Source organism: Artibeus jamaicensis, unplaced genomic scaffold, assembly GCF_021234435.1.
Source record: "Artibeus jamaicensis isolate MK-2021 breed Jamaican fruit bat unplaced genomic scaffold, CSHL_Jam_final contig_465, whole genome shotgun sequence".
Classification (NCBI taxonomy): Eukaryota; Metazoa; Chordata; class Mammalia; order Chiroptera; family Phyllostomidae; genus Artibeus; species Artibeus jamaicensis.
Genome location: NW_026521843.1, coordinates 28625443 through 28649843, shown reverse-complemented (window position 1 = coordinate 28649843; position 24401 = coordinate 28625443). Strand labels below are relative to the sequence as shown.

General features: G+C 48.3%; 1 protein-coding gene across 3 annotated transcripts in view; it reads right to left on the bottom strand.

Moving 5' to 3' along the window:
* Positions 1-24401, bottom strand: part of PRKCE (protein kinase C epsilon) — a 486343-nt gene that overhangs the window by 78973 nt on the left and 382969 nt on the right. For all 3 annotated transcript variants that reach the window (XM_037161258.2, XM_037161257.2, XM_037161259.2), the window contains exon 11: positions 20108-20262. In XM_037161258.2, the coding sequence (XP_037017153.2) occupies positions 20108-20262 (155 nt within the window). The remainder of the gene's footprint in view (positions 1-20107; positions 20263-24401) is intronic.

Sequence of the window (24401 nt, the reverse complement as noted above, 5' to 3'; positions counted from 1 at the left end):
GGGTATCTGCTCTTCCCCCACCCTGCCCCACAGCTACGCACGTGCCCACTGTTCTGGGTTTGGGGAGTTTCAGGTAGGTTTTTCTTCTTGGCAATCCTCTCAAGCCCAAGTTAAACAAATTACTTTATGGTTTTAAATGACGAGGCCACAGAGGAGTTCCTCCAGTTGACAGTTTCCCAAAGCCGTCCTAAGGACATTTTCCTCTGCGTGGTACCTACAGGGTGACCGGAGTCGGGCAGTTTATGCTTCAATGATCCATGCTACTTAACATTTCTTCCTGCTGTTCATATTAGTTCCATCGTGGGATGTAAGAGTCAGTTGCATCAACCATTAGAGCCAGGGCGGATCTCTGAGGTAAATAAATGCCATTCTGAAGTTGTTTTACAAGATTAAGGATTAGAGATGTTTTCTTTGTCCACCTGCATTTACCTCAGGTGACCCCAGCCTTCCGATACAGGTCTCCGTTCAAGTCAAGCCCTGACGTTTTTGGCATCAACCTTGCAACCAGTCGACCAATATTAAGTGATTACCTACCACATACCTGGCTCCACATGAAAGCATTATAAGAGAATAATAACAATAAACAATTACTAAGCCCTTCCTCTGTGGTTTTCAAGCATTACCTCATTTAATATTCCTAACAGGTATTTTTGAAATGAGGACACTGAAGGTCAGAAGGGAAGAACAACTGAGTAGCGTGCGGTGCCAGGTGTGTGTGGCTCCCAGGTGTGCAGTCGCCCACCGGGCTGCTGCGCGCCCGGCTCCCTGGAGGTCACCGTGGACACTGCCGAGGCGGCACTTTCTGCCCACCTGCAGCTGGCCCTCCTGCAGAATTTCTTTCAGAATCCTTTATTTCACACTCACTTGGAAAAATCACGGTTTCTTCATTTTATACCTATGCACACATTCCTTTTGATCTGAAATGGTTTCAGAAATCAGATTGACCCCCGAAGAGGACTACCAGACCGAAAGGAGGCCAGCCACAGAGAAACCTGGAGAGGAGTGTACCAACGTTCACAGTGAAAGCAGTGTTTTTGCCTGAGAAGAAAGTCTGCCAGGATTCTTTTAAAGGAGATGACAATACTCATTAGGCTGTACAAACTCTGGCATGTTTACTCAAAAAAATCGGTCTACTTCCTTTTGGCGGCCCTGAGAAACTGCCAGCCTCCCGGGGCCCTCCCGCACTTTCTGGAAGGGCTCATTCAACAGGATTCTGCAGCACTCATCACAGTCCATTTCTTTTTTCCCCCACTTTCCTTCAAACATTAAATTGGGCTTCCAGCTATTAAAATTCAAATCCTTTGTTTCATGTTTCTTATTATAGAAAATTTGACCTATAATTTTCTGTACCACTGGCTTCCCAGCAAATAATGGCAATAGAAACCACCCCAAATTCGTCAAATCTGAGGGAAAGGTCCCGGTGCTATCCACAGCCTGGTCTTCCCCTCTCCAAACCCAACCACTGTGGTACGCACATTCTCCTGAGCTACGCTTTCTCCTTCCCCTAGTTCCAATCTAGGGTGTTTTTAATCCTCCCATTTCTCTAGCTTGGCTTTCCAGGAGTTTGTTGGTGTTGGTGGTGGTGTTTGAAACAGATATTCTTCTTAGAAAAACCATTATTTGTGATTTTAAAATGCTTGTCTCTGGCCAACCATATAGCGAGTGGAGAGGAACAAACTCATGGACCAGAAACTGGGGTGGTTCCGCACATGGAGGCTGTGGGCTTAACACTACTGAGTGCAGACCGAATCCCATCAAATACTTGGGGCCTCTTGGTTTGGGGTAAGGGCGGGAGGAGGGGACTGGAGGGAAGAACGCACACCCGGGGTAACCCAGCCTTCTTACTGCACAATTCTTCCAAGATGTCAACAGACCCGGTTATCCTTGCAGCTCTCCAATCCCCTTTCACATTTTTTAAATTATCTTCTTTTGTCTGAAACTTGAATGGAAGCACCCAGGTCACTGCTACCAAACTGCTCATTGCTCGTTCCCTGGGATGTTTTCGATTAGAATCCCGAGGCTTCTCCTGTGGGTTGCAGTCACCCCGTGGCTCGCGTCCACCTGCACACACTGCTCTCTGGGAAGTTCGAGAGGGCAGTTCCCGCTGGACTCTTCCATCTGTGGAGACGGGCTCACCTGCCACACAGGGACATTCTCCCCGAAGCAGGCTTACATCATACGCAGCCCTATGCTGGGCACCTCAGGGGACGGGAGAGGAGGAGAGGTGTGGTCCCTAAGCAAGGGCTAAGAATTTAGTCGGGAGACAAGACTAACAAAAGTGACACATTCTGAGATGGGGCAAGTACTACATCCCTACCTCCACTTTGACATCCCAAAAGCCACTGGGCAAGTGCTCCTCCACCTTTCGGGAAAATCTCACCCCAATCTTCTTGCCCCTGTAACACTGTAAAGCAAAACCTTTCCCTCTGCAACTTTAGGTCTTTGCTTCCTAAAAGTAAGCAAGAGTCATGTACGATGAGAAAAGAAAAGGCAACACATGATGGGAAAACTCCTCTGAGCTGCATGCCCTCAGTTCCCCAGGGTACCTTCTGCGATGAGGTGCTAATTACAGAGGGGGAAGAAGCCTGAGTCTGATTCCAAGCAGGTCCTAATTATAGCTCTGACTCTCGCTGCCATTGAAAACACTGATTTACAATTCAGACAAATACATAAAAAGGACTTTGAAGCAAGTACTGAAGCAAACAGGAGAGCTCCAAACCCGGACCTTATGCATACAAAGTTCTGTCTCTCCTTGATGGCCAGACACTGTGTTATCTGCACACAGATGTGCCCCGTAGACAGCAAAGGGTCACCACTGGAGGACGCTGTGGAGTCCGCAGGGAAGTGAAGCTTCTGGGCTCCTGTAGCCCCTCAGCCCATTTTTCCAGGCATGTGTTCAGTGGCTGAAATCTCCGGACAAGACAGATTGGATGGATATCTTTCACTGAGGGTTTGGGCTTTATGAGATATGCACTTCTTTGTGCAAAAAATAAATTAGGCTTGAGACTTTCACCAATAACCATCACTTGTATAAGTCATAGGGACTGGGAAAGGATGGGAAGCAGTGTCTGGGGACAGACCCTGCCTGTGGAAGCTTGCAAGGTCAGGTGAGGAGAGTTCAAGGTGGCAGACTAAGCTGGGAACTTTCATTGTGCTTTGGATAGTTGACAACTTGTGAAACAATATTTCCCTGCCACTTTGTTCAGTGCCTATAACCCTCTGGTGCCAGAACTGAGGCTTGAACTCCACTATGGTCAAGGAGGAACATCAGACAGAGACATTCTCCAGGCCTGTCATTCACGTGGAGGGGGTCACTCAGGGCAGGTTGGAGGCCTTCATGGAACTGTCCCTGCATTTCTGCCGCAGCCCAGGCCAACAGGACAGGGTTTCCTGGGATCTTCCAGAACAAATCATCTTGGGAGAAGGGATCCCTACATATACATTATTAAGGCCTCAAATGCTTTTTTCTCCAAATCCTGCACTTTTCTTGGCTTAAGCCATCCAGACAATTACTCTAATTTGCTATAATTAGAAAACTCATGTCAGTGTATCACAGAATTCTCACAGTATCATAAAGCATGTCAAAAGGGCTCTCTTGAAAGAGTTTCAGAATCTTCTAGAAGACTTGGACTCCAGAAGGGCAATATTATATTTGGTCATGTTGGCTAATGGATGTCCGGTGTCTGGGAGACCAAAGCCCCTTGACCACAGAAAACTGAGACACAGAAACCTTCTCTTAGGGCAGGCCAGCTCTGCACATGCTCAGTTCCGTGCTGTTGGACGCACCCACCACCTCTCGGAAACACAGCCAAGTTCGACAGGGTTCTTCTGGGGGTTCATCCTCCCTGCTTGTCAGGGCCCAAGGACCCAGCCTTGGGCTGCTTGTTCAGACACTAAAAATGTGTCTGGAGGGTGAAGAGAGAGGCAGTGATCATTCCCACTAAACCAAAACTGCAGATTCAGAGAACAAAAAATACAAGAGAAAAATAAATAAGAAATCAAAAGAAAATGAGTAACTAGTAGTTATCTAGAATATTCTTAAGGACAAAACTGCAAAGACAAAGCACAATTGTCCATTAGGGACCCCATGATGGCCTTGACAGAGACAAGTGCGTAGCCGGTATTCCACCAGGAGTCACTGCTCTGCGGTGGATGCGGTGGTGGCTGTCATGTTGCTCCCGTGCCCACATCAGTCAGGAAGCTCTTTTGACCAAGAGCGAGCCCTGTCCGGGCTGAGAGGGAGCATCTCACAGGAGGCAGCCTGGGAAGCAGCTCTCCCCTCCCCCTCCCCCTCCCCAAGTCTACTGGAGAAATTTATCCCTACAGTAAGGCGTTTCCCCTGCTAATGTTTACATTCTTCCATATACCTTTGGCCTTCGTCAGCTCTGAGGCACGCTTGCCTGCAGTTTCCAGCTGAAAAAGGGAGACTGAGCCACACAGGAAGCATCTTGTTTAGAAGAGAAGCTATGACAACAGCTGATAACAACACTAGTACCGATGACTGGGGTTCCTGCTGGGTCCTGACCCCATTCTGTGATGGAGGTATAAATACCAACACTGTGCAGGTAAGGAAACTGGGGTTTAGAGAGGCAAAGAAACTTTCACGAGGTTAGTTATTTATCTGTAAGTGACAAGTCTGGGATTCAAACGCAGGGCCGTGTGACCTCAGAGTTCTGAGGTTAATGCGGACCACAGGCTAAGAATGAACGGGCTAAGAGGACGTACTTAACAGTAAATAACCACAAAAACAAACAAGCAAGCACACACCCAGTCCAGAACTATATTCTTATGTATTTAGACTAGTTATTCTCAACTGTGACGCAGCGACAGAACCGGGGTGTCCAGTTAGCTGTGAGGTCCGCGCAGTAATTGGGAGTGCCGATCCAGTAATCACGGAAATGGTGACGGACTAGTGCTCAGCGCCACACCCCACACAGTGCTGAGCCCTCTCCTGCATGGTCCTGGTTAAGACTCACAACCGCCCTGCAAGGGGGACTGCGACCATGTCTTACAGATTTTAGAATACACTTTTTAATAATAATGTTGCAGTTAAGATGAATCTTACAATTAAAATGAGCAGTTTTTCCTTTGGATGCAAAACCAACACAAAAAGAGGGAGGGGAAAAAGGAAATAAAGGACAAATACAATGAACAGAAAAGAGTAATAAAGACAGTAGATTTAGTCCAGCAACAGCAAAAATCACTTTACACGTAAATGATCTACATATACCAGTTAAAAACAAAGCTGTCAGAATGAATTTAAAAAACAAGAATCAAGGCCCAACTATATGTCAAACAAAAGAAGCCAGACCCAAAAGGCCATGGTGTATAGTCCCATTTATATGAAATGCCCAGAACAGGCAAAATGATAGAGAAAGTAGGTTGGGAGTTGTGTAGGGACGAGTGGTGAGAGCTGAGAGGACTGGGGGATAATGATGGGAGGGTTAGGGGGATAAGTTTTTCTTGGGGGGGGGGTTGGGGGGGTGACAAAAACATTCTAAATTTTTGGTAATTGTTGCATAACTGTGTGAGTATACTACAAACCAATGATTCTATACCTTCATTGGGTGAATTGTATGGTATGTGAATTATATCTCAATGAAGCTGTTAGAAAAAAATTTTTGAACTAAAAGAAGAAATGGGCAAACGCCCTCTTGCAGTGATATATCAAATAGGCAGGAAGTAAATAAGGACACAGCTGATCTGCGCAGCAGCGCCCAACCTGATCGATCTATAGATTTGCTTTACAGTGGCTTGTGGGTAAGTGTTTAACCACACCTCTCCGGGCGCGGCACACCTTGCTCTGTAGCATCGGCTGATTTCCATGGGAGAATCCTTCCCACCAGCACTGCTTTTAAGCTGCCAGCGGAGTGTTGCTGATCGTGGACATGGGAAGAGATGTGCGCAATCAGCTGTCCCTTCAGTGTGCTGTTGTTGGTCCAGATCAATTGTTAAATTTTCAGAAATTTTGTGAGCTGATTGTCAAACATGGGTAGCTTGAAAATGGCCATGGGGGGAGATGCTTACACCATGGAAATCAGCAATAAATCAGGTGTTTCTGCTGGTTCAGCCAGTGTTTTAACACACCAGCAAAAAGGAAAACAAAAACCAAAAAACACCAGAGCTCCAACGCCTGGTTCTGCCTGTGTCACCAAGAAACTGAATGACCTTGGGCAAGTCACACAACTTCTCTAAGTTTCAGTTTATTCATCTGTAGGGGATGGAATAGGAGCAGCTGACCCCCAAATTTCCATCCACTTCTGAAATTCTGCTAAATAGCAGACCCCGCTTCCTCAGTTCTCAGATACAGGATCACATCCGTGTGAACTCAGGTTCCTTTGACAGTCATTCTATGGCCCCTCGGGATGCGGTTCCTGGTCCCCCTCAAGCCTTGCTGCTCAGCGGGCCTCCCTTTGTGTTTTGAGTTTCCAGACATGAAGGAATTCTTCAGGCCCACAGACCCGTTTGGCTTCCCCCTACCATCCTGTTCCCACTCCTTGGCACACTTTTCCACACCCTTCCACTTCGGCCAACTCCTGCTCACCCCGCTGGGCCTGCATGGGAGAGGTCACTTCCCCCAGAGAGCCTTGCCTATTTCTCTCCAACTAGATGAGGTATCTCTGATACATGGCTCTTTGGCACCCTACCTTTCCCCTGTCATCTTCCTTATCAGCTTCTATTGTTACTGCTTGCTTTATTGTCTGCCCTCCCACCCAAACAGCCGAGAGGGCAGGGAATGTGTGTGTCTTTTGCTTTTCACTGCATCTAGAAGGCCTACCCCTGACACACTAACGGGGCCGAATCATCGTTGTCGGCTGGACTAATGAGCGTCTGAGTAAACTCAATGCTCTCCAAACAGCAGACTTTTTCTTGGTTGCTCCTCCAGAAAAGGTACAAAGCCGAACAGAAATCCCTTTTGGATGTAGGCTTTTCCACTAGCAGATTTTCAATAAGGGAGGGAATGTCCTCTAAGAGATGGACCACCTGTGAGAGGGTTCCAACCCAGGGCTCTGAGATTCTCCGTCCCGACGGGACCAGGACTTTCTAATCAAGCACCCCTGCTTCTCAGCCAGTTCTTGCCTCTGTGGTGGGTTCTGGCCTCTTGGCGGGGGCTCTGCCCACCACAGGAATTAATATTCAACATGGCAACATCAGAGCCTTGAAGCTACTTGTTCTCATTAAAAGGGAGGACTGTGCACACTTCCTGGATGGGGATCCCACCTGCAGGGATGTGACACCCAGCGAACGGAGCTCGGGCTGCCTGCGGGCGAAATCCCACGTTCCAGGGAAACACGGGGATTGTGGGAATCGTGGGCCAGGACCGCTAAGCCCTCCCGGTGGACACTGGGCATTCTTGGTTCTTGGAGTCACTTCCCGCCAGAGCCTCGCTGAGGTCACCTGGAGAGGCCGTGTCAGAGGTTCACTTTCAGATTCTGAGGCATTCCCAGACCACAAATCTCGGGATCAGAGAGCCCGATCACCCAATCCAGCTGTCACGTAAGGACCGAAGTCCAGAGAGGAGAAGTAATTTGCCTGAGGCAGAGGTATATTCCAGCTCTGGGCCTGTGTTCTTCCCAGGGCAGTGCTTCACCGACGAGACCCCGTGCAGGATAAAAAGACCCGTGGAATGAGGCAGGGCCCACAGAAATGGCTCAGGGCAGTGTGGGTCCTGCAGGAAGTGCATTTGAAAACACATCCTGTGGCCGAGTACGTTTAGAAAATTCCTCTACCTCCCCATCGGTATTTTCTGGGTACATTTGAATAGGTTGGCCAAGAAATCAAGAGCCACTGGGTAAAACCATAAGTTTTACACAATCCCAGAAAGCTCTGAAAGAACTTCCAACCAAGAAATAGTTGTGCTACCATGTGAGAAATGCTCTGATATGACTGAGCAGATGCAATGCTAACAGGAGGAGGATGCAGACCTTGCTTGGCAGGGTCAGGAGAAACGAGCTAGAGCTGAATCCGAAGGCTGGGACGAGTTGGAAACAATGAAAAGTAAAAAAAGAGGTATGGCATTCCAGGAAGAGGCATGGTGTTCCTGGACAAAGGGACGGTCCTGTTGTGACGGCTGACATTCAGGACCTAGGTGAGAGACACGCACTGAGTACATCTGTGTCGATGGGGACACCTGCCGGGCCGAGAACAGATTTGAGGAGGAGCTCGGCAGGGGAAGCACTTGGGAAGACAGCGGTGTAGAAACTTGTGTGCAAGTCCCAGAGACAAAGCTGGTGAGTGGGTCGAGCTTGGGGGTGGCTTCAGGTGGGAGGCAGATGAGCCTGGACGTCATCCTGAGACGACGTGGAGTCCTCGCAGAGTCCTGAGAGAGAAAGTGCCCCAACGCCTTGTTTGGTGACAATCTGCAGGAATGGTCAGCCAGTTGGTTACCACATGACCGAAGAAGGAAGCAAAACCACTCAAATGTGGCCCCTGTGACCTCCCCATGAGGGGGCATTCCTCTCCGAGCCCACCCCAAGTCATCTGGGGCTCAGCCAGGGCCCACAGAGACTACAGGGCCTGCTCAGCCACTCACGCAGAGTCTGCTTACATGTGGGATGCCGCCCACCGTTTGCTCCAACAATACCCCTTTTCGGTAGTGCAATCATTAGCCAAAGGCACTGAAGAAATAACACAGAAATGACTATATCCACGGGAATTCAGGCTCTACCTCAGACACGCTGCGCTAACACACGTCCCAAGACTTCCACTTCCTGTAGAACACTGCAGAGTCATACAGTAAAAGCTCATACGCCGATGCCGAGTTTCCTTCATAAAACAGGACCCGACTCCTCACACTAGCTGCTGTTTGGATGACTTTAACCTGACAAAGTGTTTCCACCATTTCGCCAACTGGCAGGATCCATTCAGGGAGAAATTTTCAAGATGAGCAAAGTGAGTCTTATTCACTGTCCACTCAGCCACGTGTAACATGGGATGATGTGGTCGGAAGACTGGTGCTTACTCTGCGAGTGCTTACTTAGCGAGTGCTTACTCTGCGCCAGGCACAAGTGATTACATGTATTAACCTGTGTTTGATTCTCCCAGTATCTTGTGGGGGGTGGTAATATCCCCATTGTTGTATCCCCAGCTTCAGATGAAGAAGCTGAGGTTTAGGGATGGAAGTTGCTTGCCCAAGATCATGTATCTCGAGAGCAGTGGAGATAGAGTTGGAGCCCAGGGGCCCTTAACCACTGTGCTGCGTTCTCAGTGTGAGGGATGGTATCACAAGAGACACAAAAGTAGGGTTCCCAGTCACTTTTTGTTTGAACACTCACTGCCAGCTGAAACACTCCAACAAATTTAATCAGGAATTTCCCTCTGGTCCCAGACTTGCTCTTTGCACTGAACCTGCAGTGTCAATGGGAGTCAAGATCCTGCTTCCGATGTGGTGGCGACATGTGGCTTCCGTGGAGGAACGTGAACTTCTCTTTCATCCCAGCCACTTCAGTCTCCACTCTCTCCCTCTCCCCTCCCCCTGCCATGTCACACCACTCCACCCCACCCTGTCACTGGCAGGTAACACCACAAAAAATTGGGGTAACAGCCTCACGTCTAAGTGAACCTGGACCCACAAAAAAAGTGACCACTCCTGAAAAACCCATGCTAATTGTCAGCGTTCCTTTATCAGGAGGACAAGCCCTTCAGTTCTACCACACGGTGGGGACAGAATGACTCTCGTTACCAAAATGCACATTTCTAAAGTCAGCCTGTTTGCGGAAACGGGTTATGTAGGGACTGGGTGTTGGGGGTGGGCTGCTCATGAAGATGAACGGATGCAAAGGGAGACCAACAGGGAGGCTGAGGCGCCGAGCCGGACGTTGCCGGCTGTCCCAGCCCACCGGTTACTGCCATGCGCACTGGTCAGCACTTGCTTACTCTGTCCCAGGGTCCCCTGAAATCTGGGCCCAGCCCTAGATGGCCCTTACCCTGCCTGGGGGACACAGGTTCACGTATCTACCACCCCCCTGCCCTCAGATAGGGGCGTGGCTGCACTCCATCATTGCTGGTGTGTCTATACTTCCCTCTGGCCTCGCTGGGCCCCAGACAACTTCCCGGGGCCCTACTATGTCCATTAGCTTATTTAAATCTTTCAATGTATGCCCAAACTGGCCATCCTATTTTATTCAACATCTATTATGAGCCCTGCTTTACAGATGAGGAAACTGTGGCTCAGGGAGATGAAGTCATTTGCCCAAGGCTATACCATCAGTAAGTGGCAGTAAGGTTCAGTGCTGTGCTTTGAACCTGGGTCCTCTGTATTAGTTTGCTGCCATAACAAAGCACCACAGACTGGATGACTTAAACAAGAGAAATTTATCCTCTCACAGTTTTGGAGACTAGAAGTTCTAGATCATGGTGCTGGCAGGCTTGGTTTCTCCTGAGGCCTCTCTCTTTGGGTTTGGAAATGGGTCTTTCCTTAGTGGCTTTATATCATCTCCCCTCTGGACATTTCTATGCCCTAATCTCTTTATATGAGGATACCCACCATATTAGCCTAGGGCCTACTCATATGATCCTATTTTACCCTTTACCTTTTTAAAGGCCCAATCTCCCAATATGATTAGATTCTAAGGTATTGGGAATTAGGACTTCAACAGGCAAATTTATAAGAGACATGAATGATTGTACCCAGCACTTCTGCAAATGTTTTCTCATGTAGTTCTGAAAAACAGTCTGGGGAAGTTCGTGTTTTAATTCCCATGGTAAAATGAGGAAACTACATTTCAAACAGTTTGAGTATTTGCACCCCCCCAAAAAAAAACACAACAAAGATGAGGCAGACCCAGGATTCCACCCCAGTTCCCTGACACTCCAAACACAGTGCTGTCTCCAATGTCCGGCTCTGCTTCCCACGCAAAACCGCAGCTGGCAGCAGTTGGGACAGGGTGACCCGACCATGGCAGCCATCGGGTGGGACTGGGCAGGATCTCCCTTTTTGGAAAGATCATAAATGCCATGGATAATAGCGGGATCTACCACCGAGGGCTGCGGCGATGACTAAACCAATCACATGGTGCTCAGAACTGGGTCTGGCTTGTGACAAAGGCTGAACAAGGGTCCTGCCGCCACTGCTGCTGTTGTTGCTTGTATTGCGGTGGGACTGGTGGTTGTTTTTGTGTTATTGTTATTATCATTATCATTATTGACTTCTGGGTAAAGAGGGTAGCTCAAGTACTCACAATTATTTTTCTTTTCTTCCCAGAATCATACACAAAGGCTTAAATATACACAGATGAAGAGAACAGAAGAAACAATAGCAACCAAAATCAGGAAGCTGGAGAGCAAAGGGATAAGTGGTAAATGACTTAGTAGGCCCAGAAAAGAGCTGATTTTCTCTTCCCCAGTAATGGGGAAGTCAAGAACAAGCAAATTTATGGCGCAGAATCTTCCACTTTCTGTCCCAACAAAGCTCAGGAATGTGCAGTAACAGTCACCTCTGGAGGTAAGGGTGATGTGGAGAGAGATGAAATTAAGGTATTTGGTTGAAAAACAACTGTACACTAGACTTTCTTCTTTACTCTGCACAGCCCCTTCTGTGCCCCCAGGAGTCAGTTCTCTAGAGAAGAGAAACAGAGGTTCTCCAGACCCAGGGTAGAACAGGGAGAGAGGACAGGCCCAGGGCACAGAACTGGAAACAAGCCAATTAAATGAACATGCGTATTCTGGGAGCTGGGCCCTCCAACCCTCTTCCCTCACTGGACCCCTGATGTATTGGCTTCTGAGCCCTCTCTCTTCAGGCAGGGCTCTAGAAGTGTCTTCCCAAGGTAACCTGGGAACTCTCAGGGGAAAGTGCCAATACTGATAGACAAGGTTCCTCAGCTAAGTGGTCAGCCAGATTGGTCTGCTATGAACCCCAGGTTGACTAATCCAATATCTGAATGATAGTTCCAGAAAGATAAAAGAGAGAAGGAATTGCTAAAGAAATTATTTTCCAGAACTAAAGGACACAACTTTCTGAATTGAAATGCTTTATCCAGGGCCCAATGCAATGGATGAACACAAGCCTATACCACATCATTAAGGAATTAACAAGCTTCTGGAATTTATAATATATTCTTACAAAAGATCAAGAATCAAAATAGTTTTAGACTTTTTAATAGCAACACTAGGAGTTAGAACACAAGGGAACAATAGTAAATTTTGAGAAATAATAGTTTTCAACCTAGAATTCTATACCCAGCCAAACTGTTTACCAAGTTTGAAAGTAAGACAAAGATAGTTTTAGATATAAAAGGAAGACCTCAAAGATTTACTTCCCATATTCTTTCTGAGAAAACTGCTGAGGATGCTTCACTACATGGAAGAAGTTTATTAAGAAAGAGGAGACATGGAATAAAAAGACAGGAGTTCCTGTGAAAGAGAAGGGCGAAAAGAAGCACTAGGACGAGAGTGCAGGCAGATGCCAGCGTGACGGCTGTGCAGCAGGCACCGAGGACAACCACTCAGGCTGGAGCAGTTTAGAAGGCTCCAGGAGAAATGTATCCATGACTATGAACTTGATAGAACAGCTACAGCAACCTAAACACCCTGAAGGGAAAGGGGGACAATCTGTAGAAAGTTTGAGTTGAATGCATAATGACTACATGGAAAACCAATAGATAATTCTTATCTGCAAAGAAAACAAAGAAATTTGTATAGGGAAGGAAAAGTAATTAAAGCATACCACATGGTGTAGTTCCAAGTAATATTTCACAGCCATAATAATGTATACAAAGCATATTCACTCAGCCAAGATTACACTAAACTCCAGCGAGGATGGGAGGATGGGAAGAGAACTGAATTCTCACTTTTGCAGTGGGAGGCCACTAGCTAACGCCTACAATGAAGTTTCAAGAAAGGAACAATAAACGCGTGTTATTTAGAAAGACACAGGGTCATGACCAAGTACCAGCCAGGAGAACTGAAAGTGCCTGTCTCTGGGGAAGGGGAGACTGGAGGGGGCAGGGAGGGAGGGCCGAGAATGGCCTTTGACTTCTTTGAACACCCAGTTGAACAGTTTGACTTTGTCTATATGTACATCTTAGATTAAAATAACATCTGAGCTTTATAATACCTCACTGTGTAAACTGGGGTGAGTGACGGCCAAGGTTTGGTTTCCAAGTTTGATCTATAAAATGGAGTCAGAGTAGGTCACCTCCGAGGCCCTTGCTCATCGGACACTCACATCGAGATTCCTGCTGCGGCAGGAGCCGGCCCTCCCATTACACACTTAGCCCTTAGGTCCTCAGGAACTGTGCATGACAATGTCAGTTTCTGTTTCTGGTGGAGAGGGCGGACGATAACGGTTCTCACCAGGTGTGATACTGGGGACTGTAAGAGGATGTAAGCAAAGTTAGCGCATTAAAAAATAAAATAAAATAAGAGTAAAATAGCATTTTTTATGGGTGGGGAAATGCCAACAGCTGAGAATGATGCTCTGTGGGGAAATAGATCCCTGAGCGCCCTAAACGGTTTTCTAAAGGTGAAGTCCTAGAAGACTGGGAGGAAAAGGGGATCGCCCCAACCCCTCTTCCTCCTCTGCTTTGTTTTAGCATTAGACTGAAAATGTATTGAAAGACAACCAGACTTTAAACATTAGACTTTCCATCTGTTAACACGGGATTTAAGTAGAGACTTCACCAAGTCAGGAAATGCCCACTGTGCCGAAGGGCAGGAGATGGCTCAAAGGACCATGGCCAGCTCACACCTTCTCTCTCTTTGACCAACAGAAAGGCAAGGCCACTGTTTACGTCACAACTTCACAGGCGTCTCCCAGGGGAGCCTGGCTTGGAGAATACAGCTAGAGACCTCAGTATGTCTCCACCTTTTTGGAGGGAAATCCCTTCTAAGCCCCTCCCCTTTGGGCTTTGTCCCCCAGACCTGGAGAGGACAAGACATTTAAGACTCCGGTTTATTTAGTGCTCTGATGTTTGTTCCCTGCTCTTAATTTTTATTCAACTTTTTATAAACATCATCATTAACAAGAAAAGCCTTTTCTAGGCACTTCTTGAGTGCGGAGTGAACTAGACTCGGCCCAAGCAGAGGCACCCTCTGTCTCCTCTTATCTCCCCACCGCCCACCCAGTTCTGGCACTAGGCACACAACAGGCTCCTAGGGCTCGCTGACTCTTGGGGAGTGATGAGGACAGCTCATTAAAGAGCAAAAGTCTTGCCCTGGCCAGTGGCTCAGTGGTTGGAGCATTGTCCCTTACACCAAACGGTTGTGGGTTTAATCCCTGGTCAGGGCATATACCTAGGTTGCAGGCTCAATCCTCAGTCTGGCTGGAGCATGTACAGTAGGCAACCAACTGATGTTTCTCTTTTTTTCTCTCTCTCTGCCCCCTCCTTTTTTCTAAGAATCAATAAATATATCATCTTTGGGTGAGAATTAAAAAAAAGATCAAAAGTCTTAGAGAATTTAAGGAGCACAATAGTTTTATAACTTACAACTTCCTCCTCTGCTAGAAAAAGACTAAATTTTAGGGCTCCAAGTGGCAAATGCCAATCATTACTAAAAATTCACATAAATAAAACACCCGGTCCTGGCCTTCACTCCCATCTCCACAGTCTCACGTGCAGTCATCCCTCTCCACTGCCCCTCGAAGGAGACAAGCAGGCTCTGTCTGAGCTTCTCAAATAAAAGCCTGTCCCCAGGAGGGTCAGTAACTTGCTCGACAAGATTTCTTGAACCTTCTAGAAACCATTTGATGGTTTTACCCAGGGAGCTATAAGGTTGGTGAAGGAAAAAGTGACTTTATACCTTTCTTTGCTGCTTAAATTATTATTTTTCCTATAATTACCACTTTCATAATTTTTTAAAAGGAGTTTAATTTTATAAGAAGGAAAGAAGGAATTCACTTTCCTGTGATTCCAGAATTCCCTTTTGAAGCCTGGGCTGAAGGAAGTACCTCCAACGTTCTTTCAACACCTCTTAATAGAAATCAGCTCAAGATATGATAACATTAGCTAACTGAGAACTTAGTGTGGCAGGCACTATTCAAAATTATTTAGACCTATCAGCTCACTAAACCTCTACAGACTCAAGGCACAGGTACAACTAGCCCCATTGTACAGATGAGGACACTGAGGCATAAAACGCTAAGACGCTTGGCCAGGGTGGCAGAGGCCACGGTCTCCACCCCACTCTGCCGCAGTGCCCCTGGCTTCTGGGCTGCCTGCCAAGCCTTGGTTCTCTTCCCAGGGCCCTGGCTGCCCTCTGTCTGAGGCGGGTCACACCACCTCCCTTTTCCATGGCGCACGGACAGAGGAGTGCTCTCGGGGAGTCAGCCACTGCCACTGAGCAGCTCAGAGAAACATGTGCAAGCACCGAGCACAGCTGGTAGCGGAGGAGGAAGTTCCCTGAATCACCTTTGGAAAGAAGGGCCACCCTTCGAAACCTCCACCCCTCACGGGGTGTGCAATTTTGTGGGGAGGGAAAGAGATCTTTAAAAGCTGCAGTTAGGAAGAGTGGCCACAGCGAGCTAATGCCTTCCTGCACAGAGGAGTGCCAAGAATGCTGGGAAGGGGACACAAAGACGGGGCTCTGTTGCTGCGTGGCATGGGGAACCAGCGCAGAGAGGGACCAGAGGAAAGAAAGGGGGCTGTGCCTGTCAGCCTGGCTCTCCTGCGAGTGTGAGCCAATGGCCCGAGAAATGTCTTCTTCCTTCAGTCCTGAACACTGGCCAGGGAGTCACCAGTTTGTGCGTAAATGCTAGCAGGAAGGCTGGAAAATTCAATCTCAATTTGAGCAGTGAGGTTCTCCTCCAATAACTGATTTTGCTATTCTTCCAAATAAAGCCCTGTATCATACAAACTATGGCCTCTGCCCGGGCTCCAGAACAGCCAACAGGACACACTCTCACCGCCTCTCCAGCCAGCTGCGGACTAACTACCCTGAATAACCTTCTGCTGACAACTTAAAACAAAGCATCGTGGGAAACAGAGACCACATGGTCCTCATTAATCCATAAAAGGAGAGATATGAAGAAATGGAGACCTCTTTGGGTCAAGGGAAAAAAAACTGTCTATTGCATGTTAGGAATACTTCCAACACAGACTTTCAAGAAGTGTACACCTGTGAGGTAGAAACCCCCTGGACGGGAAGGCTCTGGACTTGTAGACTGGAACAACAAACACCTGGTGAGCACCTACTACAAGCGGGTACTGCCCTAGGCCAACGGGGTGAGCGCTCAAGTGCGGCGTCTCAATCGCAGAACAAGTATCTCAAGTAGCATTACCAGGTCAGCCAAGGGCACCTGCAAGATGCCTGGGACAGAGATTTTACATCACTCAGGGAAGGTGTGAGCCCCAGGGTGGGCTGGGTGGTCAGGGACGGCGTCACAGAGCAGGGGCACCTGACACGGTCTTGAAGGCAGAAGGGCCCTTTTCTAGACCTCTGGTCCCTAAATCACCTGAGGGACACTTTGAAAAAACAGGGTTCTGAACCCCACCCGGACCTATGGAGTCAGAAGCTCTAGGAATGTTACCCTGGAATCACTATTCTTTTTAAAACATCATCATTATTATGGCAAATTGGAAACCTACATGAAAGTAGAAGAGTGAGCCCAGGTGTCCCCATCACCCAGTACCGGCAATCCTTAGCTCTTTTCTCCCCTGTATCCTTACCTAGTCCTCCTCCCTCGTATGATGGAATCTATGTGTTTTTTGAACCAGGAACTCTGAGGCAGCCAGACACAATGAGTGTGAACTGGGAGCTACTCGCTGATCAAGACACAGATCGGGACCAAGGGAAGTCCCAGGACAGTGGGATCGCAAACCCTACGAAAGAGAATGGTACCTGGGGGAGACTGGCAAATAACCTGGAGCACCTAGCTGGTTGGGTACATGAGCAGGGGAAAGATGAAAGGATCATTGGGGTCGCCAGGGCCCTGCTAGCACACACTGTGTCTTTGTTAGAAAAACAAAAAGGCATCTCCTCCAGGTAGAAGAAGCACCCTTTTCTCCAGCGGATGCCAGCCACACCAGCAGAGAGGGTCCCACCTTTGGCTCATTGCCCCTGCTGTTCACTCTTGTGCCCAAACCACGGAGCTGGGCACCGTGGCTGCGGGGCCAGGTGTGAGGGATTGTAAAAGCCAGTGAAGTGGGCCGTGCTTCCCCTTGTAAGCATTGTAGGATCCGAAGGAGGAAAATGTGTAACAATTGGGCTGTGCTTTGAGAGACTACTGGGCAACAATAGAGGGGAGATGGACAGACAGAAGAGCAGAAAACCAAGAAGCAATGAGTGAAGTCTATACATGACTGTCAACTAATCAGAGAAGAAGGAGAACGGCCCTGAAGGTCAAGTCTTGAGAAAGACACTTGAGAGAAAGATCTTGTTCGGGGTTCTAGAGGTCACTGGGGGTTGGATATAGTGATGCAGGTGTCGCTGGCACGCAGGAGTCATTTGAAGGCATGCCATTGTTGAAATTGCTCAGGGACAGTATTTAGGGTACAATAAGTGAGTAAGTCCAGAGGAAGGCCTGGGGGAAAACCAGCATTTAGAATGGGGGTTCCAGGGGGAGGAGCCAGGCCAGGTGGTAACAGAGAGTGAGGAGAACTGGGACCCAGTCAGGGCAGTAGGAAGGGGGGAGAGATGGAGAAAGCATGGCTCATAGAATGCAACGGGGCAAAGGTGTTCCCAGGTGTGGTGACAGGAATACATTCATTTAGAAAATTGAGAAGGAGAAGAAAACTAGAAATGTCAGGGGAAGTCAAGTTTTAGAGCACCTGGAATAACAAGCTACAGAGTTTGGACTTGGACTTCAAACGGCAGGGTAACAAGTATCATGGAGTAGTGCACAGCATTAGTTTGTTGATCAGTCAGTTTTACACTTGGTAAGTCTGTCACTTACCAAGTATGTCCTTGGGCAAATTATTCAAGGGGAGTCTTGGAATTCCAGCTGCTTGGCCGTGGATGATTATACCCACTCGAATAGGGGTGGTACAGGGCTAACATCTCAAAGAATGACAATTCTTCATGTTGTGAAGGCGCTGCCTTGAGTAGGGGTGATCTCTTTACCCATCTAACTCCTGTATCTCTAACTAGCTTGTACCTGTATCTCTAAGTAGCTTGTAAGATATTTTAGGGGCAGAGATTAGAGTTTTAAACTAACAGAAGACAATGTTCATTTGTTGACTCCTTATTCTACACAAGATGCAATGAGTGTGTAAAAAAAAAAGATTAAGGGGTTAAAAAAGAAAAAAATGGCCCTTAAGAGAGTTTGCTATTTAGTGAAGGATCCACGTGGATGCTTAGGCCCAGCACAAAGAGCACAGTGGCACATGCGGCCAGGACAGTCCCAGACTGCAAATGAAAGTGTGCGGGGCAGGCAGACGCACGCTGGCAGGTGGGGTCAGGCTCTGTGAAGGCAGGAAGTACTGAGCGACAGATGGGGGAGAGTAGGGGGCAGAAGATGAGTATGAGGAAAAGTAAGAGCCTCGGTGGGTTCAAAACAAGGTGTTGTGGGAAGTGAGAAAAGGGAGACACATGGTGCTGCAGCAGACAGACGCTAAGGTGACCTCCAATGACACACACTCTGGCAAATTCCACAATTCCCTCCTCTTGACTTCAGTGGAAGAAACTGGGACTTACCTCTAACCAAAGGAATGTGGAAGAAGTGATGGGACATTGCTCTCATGACTATGTAATATTATAGTGCGAAGGGATTTTGCAGAAATAATTACGGTCCCTAATCATTTGACTTTGAGAAACAAAAAGATTATCCTGGGTAGGCCTGATCTAAATGAATAATTCTTTTAAAAAAGGGTCCAGGTTTTACTTAGCGACTCGAAGCATAAAAGGCTTTCTCTCCCACTAGCCTCAAAGGAGCAAGCCATGTGAATTCTGTACCTGCAAGGAAAGGATTTCTGCCCACAACCACATGGGCTTGGAAGAGGACTCCAGGCTTCAGACAAGGACGCAGCCTGGCTGACGCGTCAGTCACAGTGGAGAGATGCAGAGCAGAGGCCCAGGTACACCAGGCCTGGACTGCTGACCCACGGAAACGATGAGGTAATAAATACGTGTTGTTTTAAGCTGCTAAGACTATGCTAACTTGTTCTGGAAAGAAGTACATGAACTCACAGTGCAGGGGACCATGAACAGCCGGCTAGGAAGGACTGTGTTTATCATGCAGCCCAGGGAACCACAGACTCTTTCTGAGCAGAGAGGCACATCATTTGGGAAGCTAAGAAAGGTCATTAGGAAGTGGAGCCTGGGACAGGGGTTAGTCAGAACCCCTTTAAGAACATTTAGTTGCTCCCAGGAGTGAACTTGACTGACCAGTGAAGTCCTCCTGAGTGACTAAGTTCTGGGATGAACCAAGCCAGCTATCCTTCCACCAAATTGAAAGGAAAAAAAAAAAAGAGGGTGAAAAAGCAAAAACCAAGAAATTGACAGTCACTGAAATAACTTTAGAACTTTAGTGCCCTGTTGCTAATTATAAATATTTACTTCTCCCAGAATTCCTGACCTTACAGAAGAGCCTGCGTAAATAGGCCGGCCGCCTTACTGGAAAATATGTGTGCGCACACGCATGCGCATGCTGCGTCTCCTGTTTTCTTGGACCAGGGACAGGGCTGTAATAGGGGACTAGATGATCTGCAGAGAGTCACTTCCTCTGGATATTGTCTAGCTCCCTTCCTTTCCTCGGCTGGGACCATAAACCCTGAGACCCCCCAGGCAACTCCTCCTCCTCCGATTCTATCTGCTGGAGACAACTAAGCCAAACAAACTCAGGAAGTGGCAAGAGGTTGGGAAGGGGAGGAAGTTCATGGCACAGAAGGAAAAAGTAAAGAGAATGCCCTGATGTCGAAGGAAGAGGGTGGGGAGAGAAAGAAATGAAGGTCACCGCAAGGTCGTTGGGCACCAGGCCTTTAAAATGTCGTTCTTGGGCTTTCAATCAAAACTGGCACAAGCATTGGGTCTCCTGGGGCTATTCAAATATTAACATTCGCAGTGATAAACAGCCTCCCCCTCCCCAAAGTCCTCTGTAAGCAAATTAAAACAAACAACCACTCTAACATGTGTTACTGAGGGATCAGCTGGGCAACAGCCAAAGGCGGTTCAAGTGTCTGGAGGGTTCTCTCCCCACCCGCTGTCAGGAAGGGGGGTGGGGCAGCAGAACTACCTGTATATGACGCCGTGTTGGTGGAGGAACATGAGGGCGGACGTGACCTCGGCAGCATAGAACCGGGAACGGGGCTCGTCGAACTTTCGGGAGCGCTGAATCTGGAACATGAGGTCTCCGCCATTGACGTACTCCATGACGAAAAAGAGGCGGTCCTGAAAGGGGAGGAGAAAACGCCATTTAGCTCGTTCCACTGCAGCTGCCCACACAGGCCGGCATCCAGGAGCCCACTGTGGCAGAACCAGGGCACGACAGGAAGAAGAAGCAAGGCGGGTGGATCCTGGAAGCACGCACGCAACCCAGAGAGAAAATGAGTGCACACCGCGCACCCAGTGAGGGTCTGCGGTGCTATCTTAAAACCCCTTTCTCCGTATTGCTTTCATGGGCATTCCCTTGTTCTAGTGAAGAAGCCCAAAGTTGGCATCAAGGAGACCTGAGGTTTTGACCGACTTCTGTCACAGCCCTGCAGTCTGGCCTTGGACAGGCCTGGAGGCCTCAGCTCCCTTTACCTGTGTGGTAGGTTGAGTAATGGGCTCTCTAAAAGATGCTCATAACATCCCTAAACAGGCGAACATTCCCTTTAATGGCCAAAAAAAAATGGATTTTGCAGGGGACACGTTAAGGATTTGAGATGGGAAATTATCCCGTCACCAGGGTGGGCCTTTCATGCAATCACAAATGTCCTCAGAAGAGGAAGATCTGAGAAGGGAGGAGAAAGCCATGTGACCAGGAGGCAGACTGGAGAGATGTGGCCACAAGCCAAGGGACACAGCTGCCATCGGAAGCTGGAAGGGGCAAGAGGACCCCCCTGAAGCGTGGAGGGAGCATGGCCCACCCAACACGTCTGTTGGTCCAGTGACGCTAGTTTCAGAATTCTCGTCTTCAGAACTGTGAGAGAAGAGATTTCTATCTTTTCAGCCACCGAGTGTGTGACAATGTGTCAGGGCAGGTGTGGAAACTATACAAAGTAGCACAGAACAGAGAGTGTCAGAGCCCCTTCCTGTGAGGGCCACTTGTCCCTCTGGGTCTCTGCTTCAGCCCTCAGAAGAGCCAGACCACAGTCCTAGCTCCTGGGGACAGAGGGGTGGTTCCTGTGTATCCACGAGCCATGGTCATGGGGAAGAAGATGGGCTGAATGCAGCTTTACACAGTTCCTTGACGACAGTTTTCTAAGCCTGTAGGGGGTGGGGTGCTCTGCTAGGCAGGAAGTCAAAACTGTAAGTCATAACTGTCCTTGGGGGACTTACCATCTGGGGGTGGAGATGGAAAGGGGGCAGAGTGATGAAAACAGGACAGAAGCAGAGCGCCTTTAAGACCCCAGGTGCTGAAAGGGCTGGAAGAAGGGAGTGCTCCCTGAGCCAGGGAACCCTGCAGGATTTTGGACGGGGCGAGGCTTGGAGAGGAGGGGGGGACACAAACAAATGCCTGATGTGGGAGTGCTTGGGGACCAGTAAACTGGCCAGGGCAGCTGGGGTGGAAGGTGATGTTTGAGAGACCAGAGGAGCAGAGCACCTTCCTAACACAGAGGTGGAGTCAAATGGATCTCCCAGGAGAATGCTAGCATATGGTTTTCAGTCAAAGTTCACAGAATCACTTTCATTAAGACTGAGTGAAAATCACAAGGATACTTCCTCGTTCATGAAATCGATAGTGCATCTACTTTATTATTGGCATCTCTTTGAAAATTAAGTCTGCCGTTAAGAACTGTTATTAATTCAGACTACCTTCTCTCACATCCCAATCTCCAGAATTTTTGAGGCTTTCCTGGTATTCAAAAAGGCCCCAAGGCTCTCGCTTCTTTTCCATTTGCCCTGCCCTCCCCATCCTATACCCGACTCACTTTCCTCCCAGAGTACAATTTTGTACTCAGAAGTACAGAGGCTGCCTGACCGACCATTCATTCATCCACTCCCATTCAACTAACTCCTCATTTGAAAAACCGAATGCTCAGAAAAGCCCCAGCCCCACAAGGCCAGAATTTCCGAGGGGAGGACTCAGACATCAGTACTTTGAAGCGTGAATCCCATGAGCAACCAGGGCTGAGATCCACTGACTCTCCATCTGGGTTCTTCCAAGGTGTTTTGCTTCTGTGATACATGGATTAGAAGTTATTTGAGTTTTCCTTTTTTTCTCTTTTCTTGTCAAGGATCTCCGAGAACAAGGATTCTTGAACTTGTGTATCCGAGTCCCACGGAAGTGTATTAGAACGTGGATGGATTGCTGCTTCTGTTTCTGATGCAGAAGATCAGCAATGCAGCCTGAGAGTCTGCAGGGCAGTCCCCAAGTGATGTATGTCCATGCTGCTGGTCCCGGGACCCAATTTTGAGAACCGCTACCCTGGAGCACTTGCGGAAAGCCCCTCACCAGGCACTTCCCCATCAGAAATGGCCACTGCTGCTCCACTCCAGGGTCACCACCTTGGACTTGGGCTTTAGAGACCAGGGAGCATTTCCTCGGCTGTGTTTGAACGAATTCGAATCTTTAAAGAAGAACCACCTGCCCTCCCTCTCACCCTTCCTTGCTACTTTTTGTTTTCCCTCTAACACTGGATGCACGGCATTTACAGACAGTGGCCGTGCAGTGAGAAAGAGCTCCCACCCCGACTGCCTCACTGGACTGGCTGAGTGACCTGGGGCAGATGAGTGCATATCTCTGTGCTCAGTGTTCTCATCCGTAGAAACAAGGATGGTAATAAGACCTGCCTTAAAGATTTCTTAGGAGGACTAAATTATACATTAAAATGCCTGACTCACAAATGGCGCCCCACAAAGATCGTCTATACCATTGTGTGTGACAGTATTATAGCCGCTATTATTGTCATGGTCAAGTCTTCACTTTTCCTGTCCTTCCGGCAGCATTTCCCCTGACCACCTTCTCTTCCAGTGAACACTTGCTTCCCTTGGCCATCAGGCTGCTTTTCCTCTCTGTTTCTAGCAGGGATTTTTCTGCTTCCTCTGGTAGGCTTCTCCCCTGCCCCCTCCCTGTACCCCCCCACCTTTGCTCACTCTGTCATTGCTGAGTGACGTCATTCATACCCACAGTGCTCGGTGTGCCTTGGCTCGGAGGGCTCACAGACGTCCACCCCCACCCCAGACCCCTTCTGCAAGCTGCAGACCCGTCTGTCCAACTGCATTTCCGACATCTCCTACTAGGCGCCTGCCCCAAAGGCACTCGAACCTGACATGTTCAAAACTGACTTCATAATCAAACTGGTCCTCATCCAGGGTGCCTGTCTCGGCCAGGGTCGGGCTTCACCCTTTGGCCAACCGTACACGTCAGAAACTGGGAAGTCATTCACAATAGCCCCCTCTCCCTCATCCCTGACGTACATCTTCAAGCCCTGCTGCATTCCCCTATTGTATCTTTGTACTTCCTGTTTTGTTCGTGTTATATTTGCCTACTTCTGTCCATCTCTACCACCTTCATGGCCACCATTCTGGCTCAAGCAACTGTCATCTCTTGTCTAGAGTCTTGCCTTGTATGCCTGCTCCCTGCATCAACCCCAGTGTCCCCACCACATGCTGCTCACACTACAGGCAGTGTGTCCTGCTGAAATGAAATTCTGATTGTAACCCATCCCCTTCCTCCCCTCCTTCTACTGGTTAATTCTTTTAAAGGCTTCCTGTTGGAATACATAGAAAACTTCTCAATGTGCCATACAGTCTGGCCCTACCTACATCCCGAGTCATCTCACTTCCAGTTGTCTCCTGTTCCCTCTGCCCCAACAGAGAACTCCCTCCTGCCACAGGGCCTTTGCTCATGCTGTTCCCTCTGCTTGGAATGTTTCCCCCCTCCCTGCACCTCGTTAATTCCTCCACATCCTCCAGATTTAAGTGCAGCCATCTTCTCTTCTAGAAAGCTGTCTCTGACTTCTCTGAAAGGTCAAATCCCCCCAGTATGTGCTATGCTTTCCACTGTAGCATTCAGAGCAGTGACAGTTTTACAGTTTTATTTGTTTAACTGATGTATTTCTCTCCCAGTAGTCAGTATACTAAATGAAGGCAGGAACTATGGAAAATTCTTTTTTTTTTTTTTTTTAAAGAGAATTAACCTAACCCAAAAGAAAACTGCTACAATTTCCTTCAAAAACAAGCACTGTGTGGGTGGAAAAACAAATGAGGTTGGGGGCTGTAAGAGAGAAAAGGAACCGAAGGATGCCCGGATGGTTGTATCTGCCAAGTCTTGCTGTGTCAGGACTTGAAGATGGCTCGCTGCAGCCGGCCTCCTGCCTGTGGAAACTGGAGTCGGGGCCCACTCTGACTGGTCCACCCTCCTGGAATCCGGCTCTCTCGGC